This window comes from the organism of the source record quoted next, unplaced genomic scaffold (genome assembly GCF_019419815.1).
Source record: "Pyrus x bretschneideri cultivar Hongxiangsu unplaced genomic scaffold, Pyrus_bretschneideri_v1 Contig48, whole genome shotgun sequence".
In the NCBI taxonomy this organism is placed as follows: Eukaryota; Viridiplantae; Streptophyta; class Magnoliopsida; order Rosales; family Rosaceae; genus Pyrus; species Pyrus x bretschneideri.
The window spans coordinates 1,324,293-1,339,195 of record NW_025999785.1 but is presented as its reverse complement, the minus strand read 5'-3'; the positions used below and the strand labels follow the sequence as shown (position 1 = coordinate 1,339,195).

The 14,903-nt window shown below is 38.4% G+C and overlaps 2 protein-coding genes across 2 annotated transcripts; one reads left to right on the top strand and one right to left on the bottom strand.

The window, feature by feature from the left end:
• Window positions 1-1,033: 1,033 nt before the first annotated feature.
• On the bottom strand, window positions 1,034-4,587 carry LOC103954414 (calcium-transporting ATPase 12, plasma membrane-type-like). The gene has a single exon (XM_009366238.3). It carries the CDS (start codon window positions 4,344-4,346, stop codon window positions 1,242-1,244), a length of 3,105 nt encoding a protein of 1,034 aa, XP_009364513.2. The 5' UTR covers window positions 4,347-4,587; the 3' UTR covers window positions 1,034-1,241.
• A 6,017-nt stretch (window positions 4,588-10,604) lies between these two features.
• LOC103954415 lies at window positions 10,605-13,907 on the top strand. The gene is made up of 4 exons (XM_009366239.3): window positions 10,605-10,908; window positions 11,776-11,970; window positions 12,902-13,083; window positions 13,387-13,907. Exons 1-4 carry the CDS (start codon window positions 10,620-10,622, stop codon window positions 13,684-13,686), a joined length of 966 nt encoding a protein of 321 aa, XP_009364514.2. The 5' UTR covers window positions 10,605-10,619; the 3' UTR covers window positions 13,687-13,907.
• Window positions 13,908-14,903: the final 996 nt, after the last annotated feature.

Genomic DNA, 14,903 nt, shown 5'->3' with positions numbered 1-14,903 from the left:
TGTCTCTCATAAAAGTTTCAATTTTGCATTCTTTCTTGTGACTGTTAATCTTATATACTATGCATGTATACTTAGGAAAGCGGAAAAACCATTATAAATTAATTTCCGTGAGTTTTAATTGTTTAATCGTCCATAACACAGTGAATGAATGATATTCATTTGACGCATGTGCAAACTTTACCAAGGAAATTTCAATCTGTGTGTGGCCACAGTCAAGCAGATTTATCAATTCGGAGTATCGAATACAAGACCTTCCACATTTTTATTTAGGGAACTTTAACGAAAAACTCTCAATATTGTTCACTATAACGAACAACCATATTTTTACATTAAAAAGTCAATCATAATACTATTCACTTTACCCTTTATTTTGTCTTTATCATTAAAACTCAAAATTTTCAAATCATTTTCATTAGTTTTTTATTTTTAATTTATTGAGAAGCCGCATTCTGCATTCTTACCAATGAACTACTTGATGTGATTCAAACTTTACCAATTTTTATATATTCGTTTTTATATTCTGTTTGGTTTGGTTAACTACAGGCAAAATTTGAGAAATCAGAGGCACTGAAATCCTTTGTTACTATTGTCTTGGATGTTGCAAAACAATGTCACCTAGGAATAGGGGCCCATCTGAACGGAGTGATTTATAGGGTTTGGGTTTTGGTTAATATGATATGAATAAATTGTTTAATCGAAGTCATTTAATATTACGGTTTAGTGATTTTTTTTTTTACATATAAGTGAAATATTTTACATTTAATTATTGTCAAAAACAAATTTAATTAAATTACTATGGCTAGTTCATTTTGAGGTTTAGTCTACTCTCTCACTCGTGAAATTAGTATTGAATGTATTAAAAAAATTGCTTGATTGAAAAACACTTTTGGAACATTGAAACAATAGAGGGAGAACCCGGTCAAATGACAAACAAGGAGAATGAAACGAGAATCTAAACGAAAGCTATAAATCAATGCCTCGCCTAGACCTATATAAGCCCTTTGTACGGTTATTTATTTATTCTCGATTTAAATCAGAAGAAAAGGCACTAGTTTTTGTTTCATGTGATTAAAGTTCAGAAACCCAAAGAAATAAAAATATATATCTGAAACTGCTTGAGAAAATCCCCATAGTAATCAAATATTCCGAACCCTAGATTGAGAAAATCTCTAAAGAAAAACTACTGACAAGCATAAAACTTGAATAGTAAAATACCTAAAAAAGACTGTATATATGAGTACTTAATATTTCTCTGTGTTTGACAATGCCGGAGCTCTTAGCCTTGGAACCTGCCATCCAGAAACTGGAATGCACTTAACAAGCCAGCCAATCGGCCAAGACAACGCTGCGATTCCGACGCAAGCACCCCATTGTCCCCAGTCCAGCCTCTCAGTGCTGGCAAACTTCTTCAGAAATTCCACCATCAGCAGTTGAAGAACTATGGTGCTACCGACTATTGCCAGAAACAGCTTGCTCTTGAGTAATCCCTTGAATATGTTCTTCTTTTCAAGTTTTCTTGCATTGAACTCGTTGAAGATTTGGCAGAGAACAAATGTGTTGAAGATAAGGGTGTTCTTGACCTTTTCATCCACGCCGAAGATGGATCTTCCCTTAAACTGTAGGGTTAGCAAGATTGTGATTTGATACAAGGCCTGAGCAATGAGGTTTCTCCACATGATTCTAATAATGAGTGGTTCCGTTCGTCCCACGGGCTTCTTTTCCATGAGTTCATTCGTCGGTTCTTCCGTGGCCAAAGCTAAAGCCCCCAAGGTGTCCATGATGAGATTCACCCATAGCAGCTGCACTGCAGTTAGTGGAACTTTACCAGAAGTAACAGCAGCAACAATGTTGATAACAAGCGCAGCGACATTGACAGTGAGTTGGAACTGGAGGAACTTTTGAATGTTGTTGTACACACACCTTCCCCACCTCAAAACTGTCACAACAGATGCGAAGTTGTCATCTAAGATGACGATATCTGAGCTCTCCTTTGCAACTTCGGTGCCTTGGATCCCCATTGAAAGCCCAATGTCTGCTTCTTTTAGCGCCGGTGCATCATTCGTACCATCTCCTGTGACAGCAACCACATGGCCCTTCTGCTTCAAGCATTGCACCATCAGAAGCTTGTCAAATGGTGAGGATCTTGCCATCACGCGTATCTTGTCGATCCTTTCCATCCTCTCTTCAGGTGAGTAACCTCTGAATTGTACCCCTTCGACTACAGCCTCAGTCTCCAAATCTTCATCTGTTTTGAGTATCCCACACTCAACCGCAATAGCTCTTGCAGTATGCAGATTGTCGCCAGTTATCATCTTAATGTTCACTCCTGCAGCTCTGCAACGGTCTACTGCTGTTCTGACTCCTGGTCTACACGGATCCTTTATACCCACAAGACCTAAAAGTGACATTCCACCCTCTTCAAGCTTCTCAGGAACCTGACCATTCTCGTCTTCAAGCATTCTATGCGCAAAGGCAATGCACCGGAGGCTTTTGGATGCCATGTTCTGAATGGCTGATCCAGCACGCTTTCTTTCTTCGTCATTCATGGCTCTTAGCGCGCCAGTTTTATCATAATAGTTTGCGCACATTGCAAGTATCATCTCAGCAGCTCCTTTCCAATGCGTTTGAGTACTCTTTTGGTTGTTCCTCCTAATCAAAACACCGCTTCTCTTTTTCTGCGAATTGAAGGTTTCTACATGAATTATCTCACAACCTTGTTTCACTTCATCAATGTTCATACCCAAATCAAACAAGGCCCATGAAAGTATTGCTTTTTCAGTAGGGCTACCCGAAATCTCAGCAGGGGATGAAGAATTTGGTTCACAAATACTTCCAGTTGTGTTTAGACCAACAGCCTCTCGGAGTAAATGTAGGACATTAGGCGCTATCACGGTGATGTTCTCTTCTGTCATTGGTTGTGTACCAAGCCAGAACTCTGTAACCTTCATTTTATTCGAAGTAAGAGTACCTGTTTTGTCTGTGCAGATTGTTGTTGCCGATCCCATTGTCTCGCAAGCAGAGAGCTTCCGTACCAAAGCATTGTCATTCATCATTTTCTTCATTGAATAAGCCAAGGTCAAAGTAACAGCCAGAGGCAGGCCTTCAGGAATCGCCACCACAACAATGGTAATTGCTGCAGCTACAATCCCCACAACACCATTCATCACATCATCAAACTTCATCTTTCTGCCTCCGAATTCCCTATTTCCACTGACATCTACGGTGTTTCCTGTGAAATAACGAATTAGACAAACCACAAGAACAAGGAGAGCCACTGTCAAACCAACCTTCCCGATGTACGAAGTCAGCTTGTTGAGGCGCACTTGCAAAGGTGTTTGCTCATCCAAAGAGCGGCTGATCAAGCTCATCATCTCTCCCCACGCCGTGTTCATGCCCACAGAAGTCACAATCATCAAGCCAAACCCATCTGTCACCTTTGTACCGGATAGAAGAAAAGGGTTGCTTCCATCATTGATCTCAATGTGATCACTTTCTCCGGTCATGCTAGACTCATCCACCTTCAACGAATGCCCTTCTATGAACAAACCATCTGTCGGAACCTGATCACCGATCTTCAAACACACAAGATCACCAACCACAACATCAAAGATTGATGTAGGACGGCGCTGTCCATCCCTCACAACTTCCACACGTATGTCATCACTCTTTGAAGAAAGCTTTTCGAATTGTCTTGACTGCTTAAAGTTGGAAAGTGCAGACACAATAACAACCAAAAATACAGCAAAGATAATGCTGCCACCGTCATACCACCCATCTTTCAAGCCATGCTGTTTAATACCAAACCCCAGAGAAAGTAATGCACATACCAAAAGTATTATAATTGTGGTGTCCTTGAAAGCTTCAAGCACGAAACTCAGCAACCCTTTCGCAGGCGGCTTCTGGAACGCATTGGTGCCGAAAACATTCTTTCTATGCATCAGATCAGGTTCAGCGCCTCTAACGCCGCCCTTCACGTCAGTCTCAAGAACTGCAGCCAATTCTCGAACCCCTCCAAATTGACTCAGAAGGTCAAGGTTTTTTTCCTTCACCATGTCAGCAAGCGTCTTCTGATCAATGTTGAGAAAAGGAAGGTGTTTTTTGTCACGTGCATTGTCGTGATCGTCTTGATTCCTGGGTTGCACGTCTATGGCCACAAACGAGAGGGAGCGCAGCAACTGGGAATTGTTACCGGGTAGTAGTTTCTTGGCAAGTGAAGCAAGAGCCCTGGTGAAGTATATGGCAGTGAGTGCCAACCGCCACCTCCGCTTGTAGGGTTTCGGGATTGGAACATCTTCTTGATTGACGATGGCTGGTTGTCCAGCGGGTTTTCGAGACCTCAGTGACATGAGAATCGAAAAGAACAACAATTATGTTGATCAATAACACAGAGAATTAAGAAGAAATAAACGCAGGAACAAGATATCAAAACTTAAGTAGGATTTCACGAGTGAGGAGATATATGTAACAGTAGTGTTTATATAGGATATGATCTGAATCGTTCCAAGGAAAGTGCATGGAAAGAGGGATGAAATTTCACTGTAGCTTCCTGTGCTTGATTTCCGTAGAGAATGAAGAATTCTAGATCTGATTCACAATCTTTTCGTTTTGGTCAAAATTAACTCACACATTAATCTTGGCTTTAAAGAAGAAAGAAAACATAATCTTGGCTTTAAAGAAGAAAGAAAACAAACCGTTTCCTATTTTGACGTCACGTGCCGTAACTGCAGGAAAATGTTAATGTTAACCATCGTCACAATAAACTAAATAGAATGGCAACGCATTATAAAAATTAGTATTTGCCTACACACTTTGTGTGTGTGAACACATTTTTTTTTAAAAATGAGAGGGAGGGAGGGAGAGAGAGAACCTGGGGAAGTGGGAGATTTTTGTTTTTGGTTTTTTTATTATTTTTAAATATTAAAGATATTTTAGCATCACTTGTTGGTGAGGTTTCAATAAAAAACAGTAAAATTTGGACCCGTGAAATTACATTGTTGCCTATCATTTTTTTTGTGTGATAGAAGACTAAGTTGTTTTTTCACCTTCTTTTGATTGACAAAGAAGATTTCATTAATTAATAGATATATAGATATATATACACACACACACACACACATATACATAACATACAAGTAGCTTGAGGAGAGTGGAATCCATTTTTCTTTCAAGAAATGTGAACCTTTTATGAATCTAGTTCAAAAATTTGAACCATCTAATAGATAACGTAATAGTACTCGATCTGCTCGCTGAGTTCATATACTATAAGTCCGAGCTGATGAACTCGGATATCGATTTCTGCTCTTAATTCATATTTGTAGGACACTTTGCTTGATTAAAATATATTTGAATTCAAATGTGAAGCAGAAGTCAAGGATAAAGTATGGAGTCTTGGAATATTGCTTGAACTTTGATCTTCATGTATTGGCAAAGTCTCATTATCTACGTGCCGTCAAATAAATTCTTATGTGAATGTCATAGAGAATAATTATTCAACCTCATTAGGTGAAATGTAGTATCCTGATCCTTGTCAAAAACTTTGAAAGCTTCTTTCCAATTCTTCATCTCCGTCGTTTTCCTATATATAACCACATTAGTAAACACGCTAACTAGTTAATTTTTGTTGCTGTCAGAAGATTATTGTTAGGGAAAGCAATCAAGTGTGCACTAAAATATGCAAACTAATTAATTTACCTTCATTTTTCTTGCCATGAGATTCAATAACTTCCCGAACTCTATTGTTCTGTTCCCATCAACGTCAACTTCGCTTATCATGTTCTGCAGTTCTTCTTCCGTAGGGTTTGGATCCAACGATTTAGCAGCAGTGGCGAGTTCTTCAATAGTAAAGCAGCCACCAGATAATGGTGATAGTACTGAAAGAGTTCACTATTACACATTATCACTAGTACCAATCTCACCACCATATAATGGTGAAATCAACTAAATGGGTCTTAATAGTTACTCTAACTACCGAATGGGTTGATTTGCCACCTCTACTATTAATCAAGCTTAGCTGCAGTAGCTGCCATGGCATCCAAGCATTCAAGCGTATCAAAGATCGCGCATAGCGGAGCTGCAGGGTATCCAAAAACTGACAGAAATAATTTATAATCAAGGGCCGCTAAATAGCCCGCCTTAATTTTGTTTTAAGTACAAAAACTGACTCTAGTAAGTAGCTTAGAGACATAATTATATGTTCATCATGTATTAAAACTTAGCATGAGTCGGATAATACAGAATAATCTTTCAGAGTTTTTATAATCATTTGCTATATGTAGATACAGAATAATTAAGAAGATCAAACTTACCATCTACATCCTTGTCAAAAAGAAAGCTTCCTTAAACTCTGCAATCTGTTCTTCAGTGACCTCTCCCATGCTGTGTCTGATCATAACCTTAAAATTTTGTGATTAACATGAGATGGAGCTGCTGTAATTGAACTATATGTATAAATATGTTCACATGCAGCAACATACATAAGGGGAGAAAGCAGGAATAGTTAATATGATATGGTAAACTGTTGTCCGTTCTTCCAGTTAGAATATATAAGGTTGGAAGGTGACAGATAGTCAAACTTGTCTAATTTTTTTGTTTAGAACAGAAAGTTACACTGTCATAATATATCATTTAGTCAAAGACATTTTAGACATATATATTATTTGATATATATATATATATATATTTCATCTTTAAGACCATCTTCAATGGAAATTTTAAAAATGTCACATGAACGTATAACAATAATAAATGACATACCATTTACTCCAACCGAGATGTCAAAGATAGCATTGAAAAGAAGGCTAAGCTAACATGGACAAAAAGATGTAAAATATGAAGCTGCCTTCACATTTGATTTTTGCTATTTCCAAAGGCATTCCACTTGTCTTACCTTAAATGAGAACGTTTTGTTGAACTGCCGTCAGTATTCTGCAGTTCCACCTTGGTGACCACGACTCTTGAAACCTCATTTTCATTTTTTCGGTTGGTCTAAGAGAAGGAGATGACAACAATAGTGCACTACTTGAGAACGTGGAGGTGGGTCACGATTTGTGGTCAAGACGGAAAATGTGGCAACGGGGATGTAGTTGTAGATATGTTAGTCTTAGTGGGTCGTTGGCTCCACTTGTTATCTCCATCTACGACATCATGTTGTCGTCGTCATATTTCATATGTCACTTGGTCATCTTTGCCGCGTTCCTTAAAATCAGTGATTTGTGCTCTACAACCTGTATGTAATAATGTTTTTTGAGTGCAGAGTTTGTAGTTCAAGTGGTTAAGATAGTTTAACCTGCATTTGAAGTTGTGTATAAAAGAAACTCAATGTTCTCAAAAAAGTGTCTCATTCATTCATTAAATTAGAAAATGTCGTCTCGACTCTTGAAAACTTTTGTTTGTTTTTCATTTCCAAACTTTGTTACATGTTGCAGCAAAGGTGCTTATAGCCTTTCCGTATATACACAATTGATAAAAAATAGCAATTCATAAACATATATTATTCAACCCATGACGGAGAAAATTGAACAAAAAAAAAAAACTACTCTTTGACAAAATTAAACTAAAGCCTGGTACAGGTAAATAATCAAGATTTCAGCAGATACAGCAGTTAGCCATAGTAATTTCAGAGAACCTCATGAGCGTCGAGGCGGTAGAAGCTGATGTATGGAGACCTTTGGACAGTAAGACGAGGAAAATCCGGTGTTTGCAGGGGGTAGAACTTGTAAATCTTTTTGTCCCTAGCAATTCTCTGCCGATTTTTCGCCTCCCTCTTCGCTTCCAATAGTTGCTCCCTCACATACCTTACCAAGGGTTCCTTTTTCTCCGCGGCTAAAAATTCATCCTCTTGTATCACCTGTTCAAGTAAGAACTCCTTAAGCCAATTCAACTTCGTTTCGTTACCGGAACGATTTTCCTCCTCTTCCTTGACAGCCTTGTGATCGTAATCTAAACAAGGCACTGAGTACCGGAATTTCATGGAACGGTCTTCATTGATGCGTTTCAAAGCAGCCCGTCTTTGTGTACAGCCCAAGACAAATATATTAGGAGGAGATTTCTTCATTGCGATCTCGTGAACTTGTGTGTTTCTCTTGTCCAGAGGAATGTACGGAAGCCAGTCCATCTTCATCTTTTTCATCGGAATCCTAATAAAATCTTCGTCGCCACCATCCCCGGGTGCCTTGGACTTGAAGAAACCGAGATCATGGGAAGGCGGGGAAGGCGATACAATAGCCAACACTAGAGGGATCAAAACAACTCTATCATCACTATCACGAGCTTCTTCTGTTGTACCAAACAGATGCACTTTGTTCTTTTCTCCAATAATTTCAGGATAGAACTTTCCCCCGTCTTCGAATGCTTGTTCGAGATTTGAGAAATCCCAGGGCCTGGATTGGGAGTGTTCGTGGTTGTAAACCGACTCCCATTGATCATCCCATGCTGTTCCAACAGGAAAGGAGACCTTCCACAGATCCTCCATGTTTCGGGACGGCGTCTTCTTCATCCTCTCCTTCCACAGATCGTCCATGTTTCGGGACGGCGTCTTCTTCATCCTCTTTAGCAACGGCTGCTGCTGCTGCTGCTGCCTGGTGTCTGGCATGTAGCTGTTGCTGCAGCAGCTGCTGCAGCGATCAGCTTGTTCCATATCTATATTAATCTCTCTCGCCGCTTTCCGCTTCCTAGATCCTCCTGCTTCTTTCCGCATTGTGCATGTTATTTCTTTTTCTTTCACTCTCTTCTTTTTCACTCAACGAATCGCTTGAAATTCAAGGAAAAAAATTGTTCTTCAGATGAATATTACTGTTGAGACGCATATTTTTATTTATAGCTGTTCCTAAATCCTGAGTCAAGTAGGAAAAGGAACATTTTCGTAGCTTGCCCTAATCAGTCTTTCTTGATTCCCAAGCTTTCTCAATTCAAGTCGGACAGTTTGGTTTTGGGCCTTTGCCCTAGTCTTAATTGAATCCAGTTTCCGACCTAAACAAGTGAAAACACAAAACCGAGAAATTTTTTTTTGTGATCGGAACAAGGATGGTACATCACGTGTTTTTATGTAAGTGGTGAAAAATTGTATTTTTTAAGTTATTAACTTTTTAACACACATATCCCACTATTTGTATGATGACATGTTGTTCCGGTCACATTGAAAAATCTCTCCACAAAAACACTAAAACTAGTCTAACTTTAAGGCATTCAAGTGGCCTAAAATTTGAAATAATTGGGATTGGGTGCTGACTTGACAATGAAAAAGCTCTTAACTACTTAAGCTATACGTTTTTTTCTCCCCGAATAGCGATTTACGTAACATATATTTTGGTCAAATTTACCAACCGTTTGATTTTGTTTTTATTTTTCTATACAATGTAGACTAAGTCACTCAGTAAACAAGTCAAAATAGTGTGATACTTCATTTAGGTGATCTCACTTGCAGACGAATACCCAACCCTTCACTAAAAGAGCTAAATTTGATATACTATGATATATTTGTTAGACGAAGTCAGTATGCTGAGGAAATCACCGCAACTTGAGGAGTTTGACTTGGATCAAACTCTTATCCTCTCAGCCGTTCCTAGTTTCTAGGACTTGTTTGTTTGATTGTTTTTCTGTTGTAATCTGAACATGTGGATGTAATCTTCTCTTTGGTTTTCTGTTTGTATTTTGATTTTCAAATGCTCCTTGTATCTAGGGTTTTCAAACCCAAACTGTAATCATGAAAGTATTATAAATACATGCATCCCATAATTGTTGGGGTATGCAATTAAAGTGAAACACTGAGTTGGTAAGTTTTACAATATTGAGAGAGGTATAGAAAATGTGTGTGACTTACAGATAATAAACATTACCAACCTATAAAATCTAATCGATGACGGACATTGCCATATGAGATTTAAGGGATGGCAAACTTTCATTCCCAATTTATTTGTGGTAACTGTATATTGGAATTCATCATCACATTAATTTGATCATAACAACAACAAGAAAAAAGTTCTTGAATTTTGATTGTCATAGACGTTTTGTAATTGGGAATGATACTGTCATTCTCACTAGGACTTTCTCGATTTACTTCTGCGACTCTCCTTTCCATCCTACAATGTTTCAAAATTATTAAAAGGGTGGTGATATTCACACAATTAAATAATGTGTCATTAACAGGAACGAGCATGTTCATTAACACTCAAGTAATAATTCAATCATCAACTTCTATGTCATTTAGTTTACAAAATTTTATGTACAAATTTAGTCTCCTTAGCACTACTCTTCATTAGAATAATCTACTTTCTAGTCTGCCTTTTAAAAATCAACTTTGAACGGAAGAAAATAATAAAATTAGAAATACCATTAATTTAACGTTGTCAAAATTTTATTGTTCACCTTGATAAAGTATTTCGAATTAGTTAATTCTTAACAAAGTTAATAATTGATGAATGACCTAAACAATAGACGGTATTATTGTGCAACATTTCCCATTGTAATTACTTGGAAATTGAGGTGCCATCTAAAATTTGATTTTTCAGACCAAAAAGAGACACGAAACCAACAAAGCTCTAGAGTCTAGACCAGTTCAATTCCTGGTCCAAATACCAACTTTCAAAGTCACCTCTCTCTCTCTCTCTCTCTCTAAACCGAAAATGTCGGACGGGGCTTTAACGGTCCTCGACGGGAGCCACCTGAGAGCCGTCGACCTCACTCTGCCGGATGCTGACGCCAGCTTAACGGGAGCTCAGGTCCTCGACCTCGCTGTCTCCAAAGCCTCTTCCTCCCTCTTCGGCCTCTCGCTGCCACAGAGCCTCAAGTCCTCTGCTTTGAGACGCATCAGCCTCCAAGAAGACGACGGTTTCCGAAGCACGGAGCTCGATCGCGCCCAGGCTCTGAAGGTGATCGGCGAGTACATCACGGCGATCGCCGATGAATTGAAAGGTGCTAAATTTAAGTTGCGTAAATACAATTGTTAATGTTAATTATATACATTGTGTGATGGTTTGTGGTATAATCCGAAAACGAGGGTCCGATGAGGTTTTAAGGATGTCTTGTGTGATTTAGGATCTAATAAAGTGAGGATCGGTAATTGATGTAGTACTTAAACGAGTTTGAAGAAATTAAGGTGTAATTTTAGTGTGAATTGTTGTCGTTTGACTTTGAACCTGTTTGGTGGCTAGAAATGTGGGAAATATCGACATGAAAAACACAAAGAAAATACATTTTTCTTGTTTGTTTTGTTTTCCCTTTCCTAAGTGCTGCTGAGGATGCATGAAAATTTTCGTCATCGGGCTCTCCGATACATGAGGGCGAGCCTTGGCACAACAGAAGGGTTGCTCCTTTGTGACCGATTGGTCATAGGTTCGAGTCGTGGAAACAGCCTATTTGCACAAGGGTAAGGGTACAATAGACGTTCTCCCAACCCTCGTAAAGCAGAGAGCCTTATTGTCTTGGGGTCTCTCTGATACATATGACTTGCTTGTTCTTTCGTGCTGACAAGATGAGAATCAGTTGTTTTCAGGCCCGAAATGGAATAAGAGGTTTGAACTTTGAAGTACTTAAATGACGGATTGATAGAAGTAACTTGGTTGTTTAATTTAACGTATTGTTTTATTGCGTCATTTGGCGGATGCAAAAATGCTTGGCAAGAACATAAGTTGGTTTCGGAGAATTTTGATTGTATAATGTAGGACGTTGGACAGCTTAATGATTTAATGATTGGTTGATTATGCTGGTATTTAGTATTATGGTGAACTGAACATAATGCATGCTTATTGCTTATGCTGAAGTTTTGTCTTCAATGTTCAGATGATCCACTTGTCGTATCTGTCTTGGACGGATACACTATTCGATTATTTTTAGAGGACGAGGATGATTTTGCAATGTTAGCAGAGAATCTGTTCACTGATCTGGATGTAGAAGATAAAGGAAAGATCAACAAGAATGAGATCCAGAATGCGCTTGTTCACATGGGAGTTGAGATGGGCGTTCCTCCCGTTTCAGGTTTATCTCGAATTCGTTGCTTTGGCTGTTAATTCTATGATTATTCAAACATACATATAGGTGCGTTATGTGCAACTGAATTATGAATTCTGCACAGACATTAAATTAAAGTTTTCTTGAATTTGGTTCCAAAAAGTTCTTGTATGGTTCAAGCACTTATTTTGGAGAAAAAGAAGAAAAAGACTGCGCTACTTTCGGTCCATGAGTGGCTTGTTTGTTGCGGGATATCCATGTGGACTATGCAGTGCAAAAGGATCAATTTTGGACCACATTAAAATTGATTAGGCAGACAGATTTGTGAATTGACTTTATAACTCATCTTCTAGCATCGCCTTCTCTTTGTTTTGTATATGTTTGTTATTGGTCACCTTCTCTTCCTTTACGGTTGTATTCTTAGTCCATGCTGTATCCCAGCGAGTGCTAGTATAGCTTGTTATCGGACTTTTAATGCTGCAGACCTTTATCATACTAATTGGTCACATTGTTGTTGTTGTTGGGGGGGGGGGGGGGGGGGGGGTGGTGTTGGGTTTGAAACTTTTTGGTTTGGTGCCCAGATTTCTCCTTTTGTTTTCCTCAACTTGTTTAAATTTGGCCTAAAGTACTTTGAGCATTGAGTGTATTCATATTTTCCGTTTTGCAAAATTGTGAATCAAGAATTACTACAAGGCTCATTTACAATAATTTAGCGTTGGCACATTTTTCGTTTGTACGTATTTTGAGTGATTTCAACAACTAACATCCATTCGTGTGAACTTATATTTGTGGCATATTATACATGCATATGCATGATGTTTTGCTCATATGCTTTGTTCTATGCATATGGGACCAATCACGTGGATTCTCATCTTCCGTTCTTTCGTATATTGCGTCGCTCTCAAATCGGAGTGTCAATTTTTATAGAGTCAATAATTTACAAGGTGCAATTTAACAGAATTTCCTCCCCTAAGTGATATCTTGACGAAACACGAAGCTGATGGGGATGAAGAACTGGGCCAAGCACAATTTGCTCAGCTACTCCAGCCTGTCCTGCAGGAACTAGCCGAGGCCTTGGCTAAAAAGCATGTTGTTTTTATCCAGAGCATCAAGATTGTCAATGGTTCTCAGCTAAGAAAGGTAGCTCCTTTTCCCCATTATTTTATATGGTACCCCCTCGTTACCTGGAGAACTAAAAGAAACTTGCTTAACATTGGTAGCCAGGTTGACCGAGAATTTCAAACACTTCGGATTATGCTAATCCATGTCGAGTCAACTGGATTTTATAACTTTCCTTGATGGAAACAAATATATCTTGTCTAGTGGCCTTTTTTTATTGTGAAAGTTCAAGGGTTTTAATCTTTTGTTGTGTCGATTATGGGTTTTAGTCTTTTGTTGTGAAAGTTCAATGAAGTCTCTAATAAACTGCCGAAAACTATGCAGCTTTTGGCTGATGAGAAGCAATTGAACAATGTCGTTGAGAAGATATTGCAAGAAGATCACCACGGAAAGGACGGATTGGGGAATGCAGAAAAAATTAGGAGTTTTCTTGTGAAAAAGGGGCAAGAGTTGGGTCTGCCACCATACGAGGCCGAGGCAGTTGATCTTTTGTATGATGCAGTGTTTGATGATCTAGATGCAGACAAGAGTGCTCCGGAAGACAAATGTGGAAATCTTGTGAAGGAGATACTCGAGAAATTCGCAGATCAGCTGGAAGCGAATCCTGTTTTTTACAATGCTTGATCATGGAGTCTCAACCCGGCAGAGCTTCTTGTTTGTGCAGATAACACATTTCGGATTATTATTCGCGTTCTTTGAATCCATACAGCCGGAATACGTACGAAATCACGATTGGTAATATGTTTGTGCACATTACTTTGCGTCGTTGAATTTTGATAGCATGATTGGTTTAAGCTGAATTTCACATTACTTGAATACAAGGATCTGATACAGATTGCTTTCTAGTTCAACTGCATTATGTTTTGGATTATCAAAGTGCTTATGAAATACCACAAGTGACGCACAAAAGTTCACGTGACCGACCGACACCACTTCGATCGAAAAGGTGTTATGGAAAGAGCGGAGCCGCATGTGAAAACTTGCCAGTATGTGATTTGATATGTCCCAAAATCCTTGGGGGATTTGGTCGAGCCAATTGTTAGCTACAAGGCTACAAGTCATTGTCCCATAAAAATATACACTAATGAATACCCTGCACGTATGCGACCTTGTTTGAAATTGCTTCTTTAAAAATGTTCTTTTCTATAGAAGCACTTTTAATAAAAACGCTTTTATGAGAATTACGTAGAAGTTTTTTTAAAAAAAACAAGTGTTTCTTGAAAGAAAAAACTTGAAGCTCTTCCTAAAAGAATCACACATTAGATGCTTTTATATAAACCACTTTTAACATTTTCTATCAAACATGGTCAACAACACGTTTAAAAATGTTTTTAAAATAATTGAAAATACTTTTAGAAAAAATACTTATGTGTCCCAAAAGCCCTTAAAGTATTTTTGTAAAAAGCACCAATTATATACTTCTTGTAGGAAGCACTTAAACTTATTTTCTATGATTCACTTGCATTTTTACTAAAAAAATGGTTCCAAAACATTTTCACAAAAAACGCTTTCAGTCATTTTAAAAACAGTTCCAAAATGAGCCTTATATTCAATAATTTTTTGCCATGTCTAAATTATTCTTCACATGTTAATGCGTTATTGAATCAAGACGGTACAATAACAGTAAAATCGTTTCACGTAAATTGTTTTCCGTGAACAGAGAGATGGGCAGGAAGGGAAAAGCATGTAGTCGGTATTTGGATATGCTGAGCATCCACGTAAGGGTTTTGTAGGTGAGTCTTTAACACAAACAATTCTGCCACGTTACCATCCAAAGTTTTTAGCCACGGATTCCACCGTCCGTCATTAAAAGCCCCTCCATCAACGCTATCATCTCATAA